The sequence below is a fragment of the Centroberyx affinis genome, unplaced genomic scaffold (genome assembly GCF_046629955.1).
Source record: "Centroberyx affinis isolate AG114_WGS23_722 - 3 ecotype Tasmania unplaced genomic scaffold, CSIRO-AGI_Caff_v1 ptg000026l_1, whole genome shotgun sequence".
Taxonomy (NCBI): domain Eukaryota; kingdom Metazoa; phylum Chordata; class Actinopteri; order Beryciformes; family Berycidae; genus Centroberyx; species Centroberyx affinis.
The window spans coordinates 169,859-183,589 of NW_027278740.1; the positions used below are offsets into that span (position 1 = coordinate 169,859).

Sequence of the window (13,731 nt, forward strand, 5' to 3'; positions counted from 1 at the left end):
TTCTGTGGCTCCTATAGACAGCCTTGGTGTCTGTGATGATGTGACCGCTCACAGTCATCGCACAGGTTTTTTCTCTTTTTCTCTGTTTAGATCCTTAGACACATAGTTATGTGTATGCTACTGTAAAATATTCATGTCTGAACATTTACATATTTCCCTAGTCATATGCACATTTCCTTAGCCAGATTCTACATGTTTTAGGTTAATCATTTCCATCTGAGCAGTCCTGACAACAGCAAACATTTGGAGTACCCTATGCTAGCTAGGTTTACACAAATTGTTTGTTACCAATTTCACCACTTTAATGTCACAAACACAGACACGTAGAATACTGGTCCAGCACTAAACATTTATTAAGTACACCACAGAATAATTACACAGACCATACATACCTCCTCTTGGTTTTACCACACCTTAAAGAGTGCTGCCAGGCGTCAGCACAGTATTTATGCGTGACTGATGTCATTAGGCGCTACCATTATGTGGGAAGGTTTCTGTTTTTGAGAGTGTGCTTATTCTTTGTTGTTATTGTTAATGGAATATAATGATGATTAGAAACCTACACCTAGTTGTGTCAATTGTATGGGTAACATGTGATATTTTGATTTCTGTCTAAAAGTTTACCTGTGTTGTAGCTGAAACTTCATACCACCCTGGAGTAGGAAAGTGGTATGGTCCTGGGAGTGGAGGCTTGATTGAGGCCTGTATTTAAGCAGTCTGTGCTCAGACATGGCAGAGAGAGGTTGTGGGCACAATGCGGAATGCTCGAGCTTGACAAAGTCTGACTAGATGTTTTTCTTTTCATTTTTGTATTGAATTATTCATTTTTGAACACTATCTTGACATTTTCTATTTTTTTATTTTCATCCAAAATAAACAGGTAAAGACTGATCATTCTGGTTTGTCATCGTCCCTGTTGCCTAGGCCCTCATCAAAGCCACCCATTTACACTAGACTTAGAAGTTATGCATTTCTCAATATCATTAGTGGAAATTAGGTTAATAGTATGCGATGCAGTGTATTTCTTTAATTATTTTATTTTGTTCAGTATGGACAAATGACCTGTCTCCTTAACTTACTGTTAGTTGCCTGTAAGTAGTTGTAGGATTTTGTTTGTATGTTGCTTGCCTCTACTCTATTTCCCAGGGCTCCTAGAACCAGGAAGTAAACCTTGGCCTTTGAATAAACAAGGTTGGTTTTACCGAGAGCAAGAGTTGCACCTCTTCAGTGTTTTCACGTTGTCCGTCCGTCCATCCGTCTCATTCTCGTGAACGCGATATCTCAGGAACGCCTTGAGGGAATTTCTTCAAATTTGGCACAAACGTCCACTTGGACTCTAGGATGAACTGATTAGAATTTGGTGGTCAAAGGTCAAAGGTCACTGTGACCTCACAAAAAAACGTTTTTGGCCGTAATTCAAGAATTCATACGCTAATTACGACAAAATTTCACACAAATGTCTAGGAATAAAGGTATAGGATAAAATGATGAAGTGATGACATTTTATATCCAAAAGTTCAAAGGTCAACTTCACTGTGACATCATAATGTTTTGCTTACCACTGTAGCTGAGAAAACGATCTTGGGTCATTCTACAAAAACGGTGGAAGTGCTGTCACTTACTTTTGCAGACACCAAAATCCTTTAAGTTGACCTAATAATCACATTAATTACATATGTTCAATAAATAAAGACTGTCCTTGCAATGATAAAACAAAGTTTATTGGTGGAGGCATATTTCTAGTCTTAAAACTAAATCTAGCTGGTGGATCAACTCCCTGGTCACAATGGGCTGTACAATGAAAGTCAGGTTCAGGAGTTCTATTTGTGGCAGGGTGTTCAAGCTGATTCCTTTTCTTTTGCTAAAGTGTCTCAGAGCAAGGTGGTAAGGAGGTTACCTGAGCTAAACCACGCTAAAGCGACTGGTCTGGATAATATACCAGACTTGTTAAAGACGCTGCTGAGCTCATTGTACGTTGCAGAACTCACATCATGAACCTCTCTATTGATCAAGCAAAGGTTCCAAATGATCTCAAGCAGGCCAGAGGTATTCCACTTTATAAGAAAGGGAGCAAGGCTGAACAAGGTGTAGGCCTGTGTCCGTTCTTGGAGTTCTATCCAAGGTTCTCGTCAAAATCATTTTTGAGCAGATAGAGGAATACATTTTTAGAAACGATTTTATGTATGATTTACAATCGGGTTTTAGAAGATTCCATTCAACGAATACATGTCTTTTATATCTCACAGACTACATCAAAAGGGAAATTGACAATGGTAACCTCTGTGGCATGGTATTACTTAATCTGCAGAAAGCTTTACAATCAATAATCAGATTTTACCCTACAAACTGAATGCTCTTGGTTTTAATAACATAACGGTTGAGTGTATTAGATCATATCTGTCAGAGCGATACCAGAAAGACTAAGTCAATGGGACTCTGTCAGTGGAAAGACTCAACAGCTGTGGAGTTCCCCAAGGTAGGTTTTTAGGGCCACTTTTATTTTTGCTTTATGTCAACGAAATGAAGTCTGATGTTCTTGCCCTCTTTCTGTACGCATGACTCAGGATTTAAGTCATTTTTAAAACGTGCATAATACATGGTCAGCATAAATATATGCTGATGCACAAAAAGTAATGCACCTCACTTCACTCTATTATTATAGGCCAACTCCTAGTGTGCTATATTTGTGTGTAATAGTTTCAAAACAATATTTAGAGTTGAAAATATTGCTTTAATGGGTTGACCTGCATTGTTTGTCTGCTTTTAAATTCAAAACAGAAATCCACCAGTAAAGAATAAAATTGAATTTATTTGTCTGGCTTGTTTTCCTTATGAGCCCTGTCACATAGCTACATGCATTAGTAATATTTAATATAATACAGCCATTCTGATGTCCCTGCATGCAGTGGTATCCACTGGGTTAGAGTGCTAGTAACAATTACTACAAATAAGCCCTTACTTTTGTGGAAATCCTGATCTTTGTTGTGGTGCGAAACAACTCGCAATGGCTGCTTTGACACTGCTGGAAAACAATGGCAGCTTATGGTAAAGTGCATTTACCAAGTCATGGCAATTTTCAGGCCCTTGATTATGAGAACAGGGGGTTCCCCAAATTTTTGAGTAGCCAGCCAGATGGGAAAAGTAACCGGCTAAGGGATGTTTGTGGTGGCAAGATACATTTTTATTAAAGGCTCAATTGAAAAATAAATGGATAATCTTTATTAATTGTGAATCTTTAATGTACTTTCTTGTGTCAGTGCAGAAATGCAATTTTTAATTGTAGGAAATAAGTAGGCTAAAACAAAAATATTATAACAAATAGTAATAAATATAAGAACAAAGTTCACATTTTAGTCTTCTCAGAGCAATACTGGATCTCTCTCCTGAGTACTACTGCACTCACAAAACTGAGATCCAATAATTATGGAAACATAAATCAGTTTAAATAATGAGGAAATGCCCCAATTTTACATGGTCATAACACTTGCATACTGGGGCTTCAACAAACCTCCTAAAACAGAAGCCCCTATGATCTTTCCCTGTTCCTCCCTTTACTTCTCCCATTTCTATTTTGAACATTGGCAAAATTGAGTCAGTGTGCAAGTGGGACTTGTCAGGATTGGTTAAACTTGGGTGGCAACATCAAAATCAAGGATCAGAATGGCTCGCGCAGATTAACATGACGTTCAGTCAATAGCCTCTTTGACTCCAGAAATGGCTACATACTCACTGCAACTAAATAGGGTTGTCACTCCTCATTTGAGCGCTTAACTTCACACACAGTTCAGTTATTAAGGAGAGTGACAACCGCATTCTACAATCGAACTCACTGCCTGAAAAAATCACGACAGGTATTGACAGTTTGAGAGCGGTTTCGGTTAGTCCGAGTAGGGTGTAGCAGAACCGGACTGGACTACGTAACATTACCATCGTTAATTTGAAAAAGACAGAGGTAAGTGTTGTGAGACTTGTGTGAATTTTCTATCCAGTCTGTTTCCTCAACATTGTGGTTGCTCCATTGTGGTTCTACCAGTTCTGCGGTCTTCGGCGCAAACGTTGCGGTTGAAACTATCAAGTCCATGCGGTGAAAAAAGAGAATCTGACGCCGCTGTCAGTGGCGGTTTATGGATAAATTGACACCTCTGGTTACGGGTGTCAAATAAACCGAAAATACAGGCAATGGTCGCCACCATATTGATCTGAAATAAACGTTACTATGGTTATAGACATTATTTACAGCTATCGCGAGATCGTAGGAGTGGAGTGACTCCCGTACATACGCAGTAATGTTACTCCGGTCTGCTCCAGTGTGTACCATACATATGCACATTCACTCAATACGGTTGTCACTACCAAATTCTGGCAGTGTGTACGTAGTCTTAGTGACATTCAGTTATAGAAGTAGCCGGCCAGACAGAGGTGGGTAGATGGCTAAATAAGAACCTGTAAGAACCTTTCTTGCTATCTCCTTCTACTACTTAACAAGTTTACTTTTTTTTTTTTTCATAATGCCAAGAAGCGTCTCAAATATCAATTTTGTGAGATTCATTCCGTGAATCTCATCCACAATAACATCACAGATACTGCAGCTACTATAATGTTATTCAAGTCGTTTATAGATTTACTCAAGTAGAAGTAAAAGTGCAAACATTCGGGGCATCCTGGCGGCTCAGTGGTCTAAAGCAGTGGTTCTCAACGTGGGGTCCGGGGACCACCAGGGGTCCTTGAGGGGGTCCCCAGCAAACTGATGCATCATTAAACTTCATTTACAGGAAGTTAACACAATTAGAGAATGTAGAAGAAAGACTGTTTTGATCATAGTTTCACTGTTATCTCTCTACCTACAATACAGATAGTCATGGAATTCTGGACAAAATCATATCTAACAATAAAAATATTCTCAGATTTGGGTCCGAGAGACAAAATCTCAATGGTGGACTGTCCAAATGGGGGTCCGTGGCTCTAATGTGGACTAAATTAGGGGTCCTTGATATGAAAAAGGTTGAGAATCACTGGTCTAAAGCACAGACCATGTAAACGTGACATTCTGGGTTCGAATCCTGCCTAAGACCATTGTCGCATGTCACCAATCTTTCCCGTCTTAGGTAAAAATAAAATCTTTTGAGAAGTGAAGTGTAGAAGTGTAAGAACCTTGGTGATCTGTGTTGACGGTAGTTCTATCATGAAATGTGAGTGACAAAAGTAAACTGACACATCCAAACACCCCAAATCTATATTCAACATTTATCTGTATTTATAAACAAGACATAATGAGGAAACACTGTAAATGTAAAACTATAACTTGTCTTTTTTTTTTGCAGAAAGAATACATTCACAGTCATATCAAGTGAGTCTCTACTTGGGACGTCCTGGTGGCTCAGTGGTCTAAGGCAGTGGTTCTCAACGTGGGGTCCGGGGACCATCAGGGGTCCTTGAGGGGGTTCCAGGGGGTCCCCAGCAAATTGATTAAACTTCACCATTATTTCATTTAGAAGAAGTGGACACAATTAGAGAAGGTAGAAGAATGACTGTTTTGGTCATAGCTTCACTGTTATCTCTCTACCTACAATACAGATAGTCATGGAATTCTGGACAAAATCATATCTAACAATAAAAATATTCTCAGATTTGGGTTTGAGAGACAAAATCTCATCAGACGGGGGTCCGTGGCCCTAAAGTGGACTAAATTAGGGTCCTTGATATGAAAAAGGTTGAGAATCACTGGTCTAAGGCGCGTACCATCTAACGCAACGTCCTGGGTTCAGATCCAGCCCAGGACCTTTTTCGTATGTCATCCCCCTCTCTCTCTCTCCCAGCCGTTCCTGTCTCTCCACTTTGAAGTATCCAATAAAAGGCAAAATGCCCAAAAAATAATCAAAAAAAAAAAGAAAGTGAATCTCCATTCTACAGCATGTCTCTAGACCCAGCACTATCTCGCACCATATTGGAATAGACCGATCTGTAGACCCTCAAGACGTCCAGAGCTGAAGGGCGGAGCCTGGGGTCTCTCCTCTTACACTCCTCGTGGACCTGAAAGAGATGGAAGTGGACCACGTCCCCTCCGGGCACCCTTCCCATCAGGTACCGCGTCACGTCCGGGATCTTCCAGACGTCCGTCCTCTCGTCGTACCCGGGCATGAGCTCGTCCGAGAACGGCCGACCCTCGCCGCCGAACGGCCACAGCTGCTCCGGGGCCACGAAGTCCCCCGTGAGCTCCCGGGGGCCGCATTTAGCCGACAGGCCTCGGGACGCGTCGACCTCGGGCAGGGCGTCCAGGTCGTTGACCACCAGGTGGAAGTCGCTCGTCAGCAGGAACTGGGACAGGGTTTTCTCTAGGCTGTTGGAGTCGCACATGACCCGACGGCCCGCGGGGCTGTTGTGGAGGTAGTGGAGGACGGAGATGTAGTCCACGGCCAGCCTCAGGCGGACCTGCCAGGTGTCGTGCTGCCGGTGCCGGTCTTGGGCCAGCACGCCGTCCAGGTTGAGCAGGGAGCCCAGCGGGTGGTACTCGGCGACCAGGCTGCGGTCCTCGGGGCAAAACCCGACCAGCTGCACCACCTGGGGACCCTGCAGGGCCCGCAACATGGCCAAGCCGTGGAGGAAGTCCTCCAGGTACTCCGGAGAGGAGAGCTTGGACAGAGCCACCTTCTGACCCCGCCACTCAGACAGATAGACCTGGGGAGAGAAAGATGGCTCTGCTCGGGTCAATACAGCAAGAGGTAAACCCAGGGTTCCCACACACTTTCATAGATAAAATTTAAAAACTTTTCCATGGCTTTTCAAGGAGCCATAAAATGTCCATGCATCCATGTAATGTGAGGCGGTAACTCTGAATCAATACCAGAAATTATTACTACAGTGGACAAATAGGACACACCTCTTTATATTGGATTTTAGTGCTTTAGAGTCACTGCATCACATTACATGGAACTATTGAAATAAAACATGAATCTTCCATAAAAATATTAATATAAAATACAAGAAGCACTAAAATCCAATATAAAGAGGTGTGTCCTATTTGTTCAGTGCAGTGTAGTAATAATTTCTCGTATTGATTTGGAGTCAGTGGGTCACATTACATGGAAGCTATTGTAAAGAAAAACATGAATTTTCCATAAAAATATTTATAAAAAATTGAAAAAGAACTAAAATCCAATATAAAGGGGTGTGTCCTATTTGTCCAGTGTAGTAATAATTTCTGGTATTGATGTGGAGTCACTGCATCACATTACATGGAAGCTATTGAAAAAAAATGCCATTATTTTTTATTAAAATATTTATGTAAAATACATAAATTACACATTAGCAATCAAAATGAGTGTGCTACATCAATTTAGTATATTTTTTTAATCATAATGTTCACTAATATTGTCAAGTCAGCATGAAGGTATTGAATGATTGTTTATAATGATTCTTTTTGTGTCAATTAAACAGTAATTTATTGATGGTCCCATATTGGCAGGCAGCTCCAAATGGCCAACTGTGTGTGACATGCTTTCTACCAAAGGATAACAAAGAGACGAGAGAGGAAAGATCTAACCGTGAGTCCAGCTTTCTCGCTAGACAGAGCGCTCACTCTCTGCTGTTTAGGAGACACCTTTTGGATTTCACTGCTAAATTTTGATTTGTCACTTCCTGTTTGGAGAAGATACCTGACACCAGAATCTCAATTAAACAGCAGTGTCAGTGCTCTATCCAGAGAAGCTAGACTCATTCACCACCTCTACCATCACCACACACTAAGAACAGACATCTCCTCACCCTCATGCCAAATGAAACACAGGTGAAATTTGTTAGTCCATATAACACACAGGGAGGTTTGCCAGCACAACTTGGTAGCAGCCTTCTCCAAAACAACTGAAGTCAATGGGGACCAGTTCTTTAGAGTTCCAAAACAAAAACAGCCAAACAATCACACTGTGAATAGAAAGACCTATACACCATTATTTGTTGCAGATCAATCAGCTGTAGTTCAGATTTGCACTAAATGATGGTGTAAATATACTGTAGGTCTTTTTGGAACTCTGAAGAACTGGTCCCCACTGACTTCAGTTGTTTTGGAGAAGGCTGCTATGGAGTTGTGCTGGCAGCCTCCCTGTGTGTTATATGGACAAACTTCACCTGTGTTTCAACTGGCATGAGGGGGAGGAGATGATGACAGAATTTTCATTTTTGGGTGAACTATTCCTTTAAACAAGTAAATGAATTCAAAACAAAATGAACGGCAGCATATTTTGAGCCACTACCCGAGAACCAGTTGGGAGGGTGGAGGTCAGTGTACCTGCTTCACTGCCCCCTGGCCGATGAGCTTCAACTTGCGAACTTCATCGTTTATCTGCGGACACTGGAGCCAGGGCGAGCAGTTTTTCATGGCGGCCATTTTGAAGTGTCCAGGCGGACAACCCACACGGGAGGACATGGGGTGCTCATCGGTATGATACAGCGAGTCCAGGTACAGGTAGATGAACACGTTGCTGAGGAGCAAGGCACCGAGGCACACCAACACCACCGGAACACTGCGGGAGGCAGCACTGCTACTGGCACTGCTGCTCCAGCCCATGCTGCTCTGCATCTGACCTGGGGAACAGAGGTGGTGCAGGATAAGAAAATTGGCAGCTACAGCTCAATTTAAAATAGGGCTGGGCAATAATTCAATGTTATTGTATACTGTCTTTTAATAGTATCATACGGTGATGAAATAGTGATAGTTATCATGATACACGATTCTGTTGTCTGAATTAATGATAAAAAGAAAATACTCAGTAAAATATTCTGCGAAATGAGATCTGATACAAATTAAAATTTTGAAAATTTGCTTAGTTTTATCGTACTTTATATCACCATGCAGTCCAATGCTATAAACATCAGTTTAATTATTTAACATGATTTTTCATATCTTAGCAGATATTGTTTATCAATATTGAAATAATTTCTTGTAATTATCATGAGTGTTATTTTGTCCATATTGCCAAGCCCTAATATAAAGTCAAAGTGCTTCCTAAAGCTACTTTGACAAGTAGTTTAATTACTGTATATATAATATACTTGTATAACACTTAAAAAACAGAGCTTACAAAGTGTTTTAACAATCAAATAAAAGCAAACAACATACTCAAGTAGTCTAAAACAGGTACCACAAGATAAGAGATAAAAATAGGAGGTAAAAATAATGGAATAATAGACATGATATAAAAAAGCAAGTCTACAAAACGAGGATTTAATATTTGATTTATAAGATGACAGTGATTCTGCTAACCTAAAAGGCCATGGAGCTCTGAAGGCAAAAGCTTCAGCACGTGCCATTTCCTGTATTGAAATCCGTTCAAAATCTGGCAACATAATGTTGACCTACTTATCGGCAAATGCACATTAAAAATATAACCCAGGACCTTAATCGTTAAGATGCACTCTTCAATTCGGCATACACTCAATACACCAAACAGCATTTATTTCAATAAAAATCCCACTTTTATAACCGGTTTGCCTATTGTTCCACCAAAACAAATGCGGTAGCAAGAAGAGTGCAAATTTTAAAAGTTGAAATTTTATTGAAATAAGTGATGCTTGGTGGATTGGATATACGCCGAATTGAAGAGCACCTCCGTTTAATTTTAGAAAGGCCTTGAGTCATACTCTGAGGTACGCACTTTAGCCGATTAGTAACAACATATTAACTTAAATCGACAGATTCTTAATGGAGTTCAGCGTATTGTTCTCCCCATACGAGGGAACGGGGCGTATCGAGGCTAGTCTTAAACCTAAAGTACACTTGATTGGGAAGTGAATGACTTCAATGTTAAAGCTGGAAATCAGCACGTCAGTTCACACTGCAGTGAGTAAAACCACAGCTAATTCGTGTGGAGGCTCGGCTGGGACAGCAAGCTAAAAGTCCAGTGAAGTTAAACCCAAACGCACAGGCAAAATGTAACGTTACTGTTCAGTGTCATTCAGCTCCATACCTGCTACAGCCTGTGTTCACATGGTGACGCGATCCCGCACACGTTTCATTATGGTAAAAACCCGTCCTCCAGTGCAAATGTCTGAAACACCATTTCCAAAATAAACACACATTACTGTTCCCCCAGCGGCTTGTGTTCCGCCGGCCTGAAGAAGAAGAACATTTCCGGTCCGATTTTTTTCAGAATAAAGGCCTAGGTTAATTTCTACAAATACACGACACTCAAAAACGTCTTTTGGCGCAATAAATAAAATTAATAAACATATAAATAAGCAACAAAATACAACTATACGATATGTACAATGTTTTTCTATGATAAAAATGAATATGCTATAATCATTTTGTTGAAAGTTCCCCTCTACATTTTAACAGACAGTTGTCATTTTTCGGACTACATAAACGACACAGATTAAACATTACACAGGTCACCTTTCATTATATGTCAAGTTATATGTCAAAATACTCCTACAGACCTGTATTTTCACAACACTAACATTTAGGCACACACAAACTCCTACAGACCTATATGTCGACTTGTTTGTAGTCTATGTCCAATTTATTCTGTATGTTTTCTGCACAGTGCAATGCAGCTTTTCTAGTTAGTATTATCGCATTTTTCATTGTTATTGTGACATCGAATATGAATCTGGTTTCTCACTGATTCCATTTGACGATTAAATACAAATTAATATGTTTAAACAGTAGGCTATTTCTACACGTTTAAAATATCGCGCTTTTATTGTGAAGGCTAAACGTCCAAACCGGACGTCTCTTTTGTCCAGCTCATCTCAGTTTTTGTAGCGTGTAAAAACACTTCCGGGTCGAACTCAGTCGGATTGAGAAGGGGTTGAGTTCTCTATTTCTCACACTTTTTTTTATTTTTACTTTTTCATCTTAAGCTATATCTGGCCGGTCCCGACTTCCGTTGCTTTGTTCTTTTTTTTTTTTTTTAATATACTGCTCAATATATAAGTGTATGAAGTGCCTCTGATGCAAAAAGTGCTTTGTTTCAGTAAAAAATAAATAAATATAAAAATAAATAATAGATATCCAGATATTTTGTAAATTCTTCACTTATATCATACGCATGTTTGACATCTATGGTATATTTTCATTTCTTACATGTTTTTTCAATCTCTTCCTTTACCTCAGTATTTTCTGCTGCTGTTGTTTCACACACCCTCATAATGCTGCAGTTCATATTTTCCATACTTTCATTCCTGTATTTCTATACTTAACATGTTCTAGTTTTGAAATTGCTAGTTGTTTAATACGCCCATTTGCTCAGTTCTTATCTTCTAATTTTCTTTGTTGTATCCTATTATTAGTATTTGCTGCTGCAACGTCCCAATTCTCCCAGATAGATTATTAAAGTTTCATCGTATTTTATAGGAAAATAACTATTTATCAATTTCACATTTTTGTTACTGAAGCAGTGTACAGTAGGATAACATTCAAACATGATTCAACACCCTTAGAGAATATTGAGAATAGAAGTTTATTTGTAAACTTGCATTTATGCATATGACATTTAGGCACTAATATATAAAACATTTAATTCTGCTTGCTTCTTTTACACTCAAAAAAACTAAAAAAAAACAAACAAAAAAACTTAACAGTAGCACAAAAGTTCTGAAAATATGGTTAATAATTAATCTACAAAAGTATTTCCACAATTTCTTAACATGTTGCCAATTCTAAAATAATGCAATACTGTTTCAGGGTGGACATCACAAAAGGTAGTTTACCTCAGTTGGAAGTTGCCTAGATGTGACACTGGGGGCAGAGCATTTTATTAGCAAGGGTGGAAGTAACTAATTACATTTGATCACGTTACTGTAATTGAGTAGCTTTTTTTGTGAACTTGTAATTTTTTTGGAGTATTTGTGAAAGTCTGTGATTTTACTTTTACTTAAAGCAATATTCCACTTAGTTTTAACATGGGGGTTCTTTGTTTCTTGACCTCCATGAAAACCAGAATATAAACTACTGACCAAGATCAGATGCAGCTGAACGAGTTTGTAGCGTTTGAATGAAGCCACGAAAATATCCTGAAAACTGACATTGAACACTTTGGTGAACAGATTCAACAACAGATCCTGCTTTTAAGACAATAAAGCAGCTACTGGTCCGTCCTCATTTTGCATTTCTGTTCTTGGTTTACACTAAAATTTGTATTTAAAAATAAAAGTAGATAGATAGTTCCCAAATGGAACTATCTCTCCTAAATGGTATCCCTCCATGATGTTTTCTTCTATCAATAAAAATGCTATTTGACTTGAAATTCTGTTCTAAAACGCTGGACCCACAGTCAGTTGAAAATCACAGTAGTTGAATCTGTTCACAAACGTGTTAAATGTCAGTTTTCTGGTTATTTTCGTGGCCTCATTCAAAAGAATGGGAAGTAAAAATCCTAATGCTACAAACTCATCCAGCTGCATCTGATCTTGGTCAGTAGTTTATATTCTGGTTTTCATGGAGGTCAAGAGCCAAATAACCCCCATGTTAAAACTAAGTGGAATATTGCTTTAAGTATGTTTTTACCTTTTAAATCACATCCATTAGGCCTATAATGTAGGTCTAATGGATGTGATTTAAAAGTTTGATAAATTAATTTCATAATTAATATTTAAAAGTGATTCCAAGTGTCCAATTTCTGAGATCAAAATAAAGCATGGGACGGAGTTAAGCAGGCTGAAGGGCGACAACATATGAGTTTGTAAGGAAGGGGCAAAACACAATCACACCATCACCACACTTGCTTTCCTCTTCTGCAGTCTTACCTTTCACCACACTGATCTGTGGTAAAGACAACCTACAGGCACACACACATTTCAATTTCCAGGTACTATATTAATTACGTGCCATGAAAGAAAGACAGAAAGGAAAAAAAATGGACGGTAAACCATGTGAAATATAAATACCACCATATTATAACATGCATTTGTAAAAGTTGTGATGAAACAAAAATGACACTAAACACTGTTCGGAGTGTTCGGAAGAATCTTAGTATATGACATTCAAAAAGAATAAAAACATAATCCCTTCAGCTCATTAAATGTGTACAAACATTCTTGAATAAGCAGCATCATAGGGTCTCAATTTCAAGTATGAAAGTGTAGTGGTGAGAGTTATTTAATAAAAACTGATGTGATATTGTGACAATATTAATACAAAATGCCTCAGATCAGCTCAGACGTGTTTCTACCCATCAAATATATTCAACACCAGATATTAAAAACAAGCTCAGATGCTTCAGTAGTAAAAAATAGAGCTTTAACCCTCATCCTACCAACATATTAAACATACAGGGACTACTGACTGGGACCCCGAGAATAAACTACTGTAAGAAACAACCATCATAGCAAAATGTTAACTTATTTCTTCTCAAAACATTATTAGTTATGTAATTAGAGTTTTTTTCTGAATGCTTAAACACTAACAGTGATTCTTGAAGCTCTATCTCTGAAACCATTAACACTTGTAGCCAATGCATTTACCAAGTGTGCCAAACTGAATGCACGTTCTCTGCTTTACACTCAGTTTGTAATTTTATAAAACACTTTTTGCAAAACTGTAAATACAACTCACTGCTTTACACTCAGTTTGCAATTTACCGTAATAACACACTTCTACAATACTGTAAACTTATGGCCAGACCCACAAAGAAGGTGAGATTTAGCCTATTTTTTCTCTTCTTTTTTTTTCTAGCACAAATGTTTTTGTTTTCTTCTACTGCGCTTTTGTTGTTTGAGGAGAGTTACTGTAGAACA

General features: G+C 38.9%; 1 protein-coding gene across 1 annotated transcript; it reads right to left on the reverse strand.

Annotated features, from left to right (window-relative positions):
- Positions 1-5,791: 5,791 nt before the first annotated feature.
- On the reverse strand, positions 5,792-10,094 carry pomk (protein O-mannose kinase). The gene is made up of 3 exons (XM_071515224.1): positions 9,960-10,094; positions 8,282-8,577; positions 5,792-6,675 (listed from the first exon to the last, which is right to left on the reverse strand). Exons 2-3 carry the CDS (start codon positions 8,570-8,572, stop codon positions 5,905-5,907), a joined length of 1,062 nt encoding a protein of 353 aa, XP_071371325.1. The 5' UTR covers positions 8,573-8,577; positions 9,960-10,094; the 3' UTR covers positions 5,792-5,904.
- Positions 10,095-13,731: the final 3,637 nt, after the last annotated feature.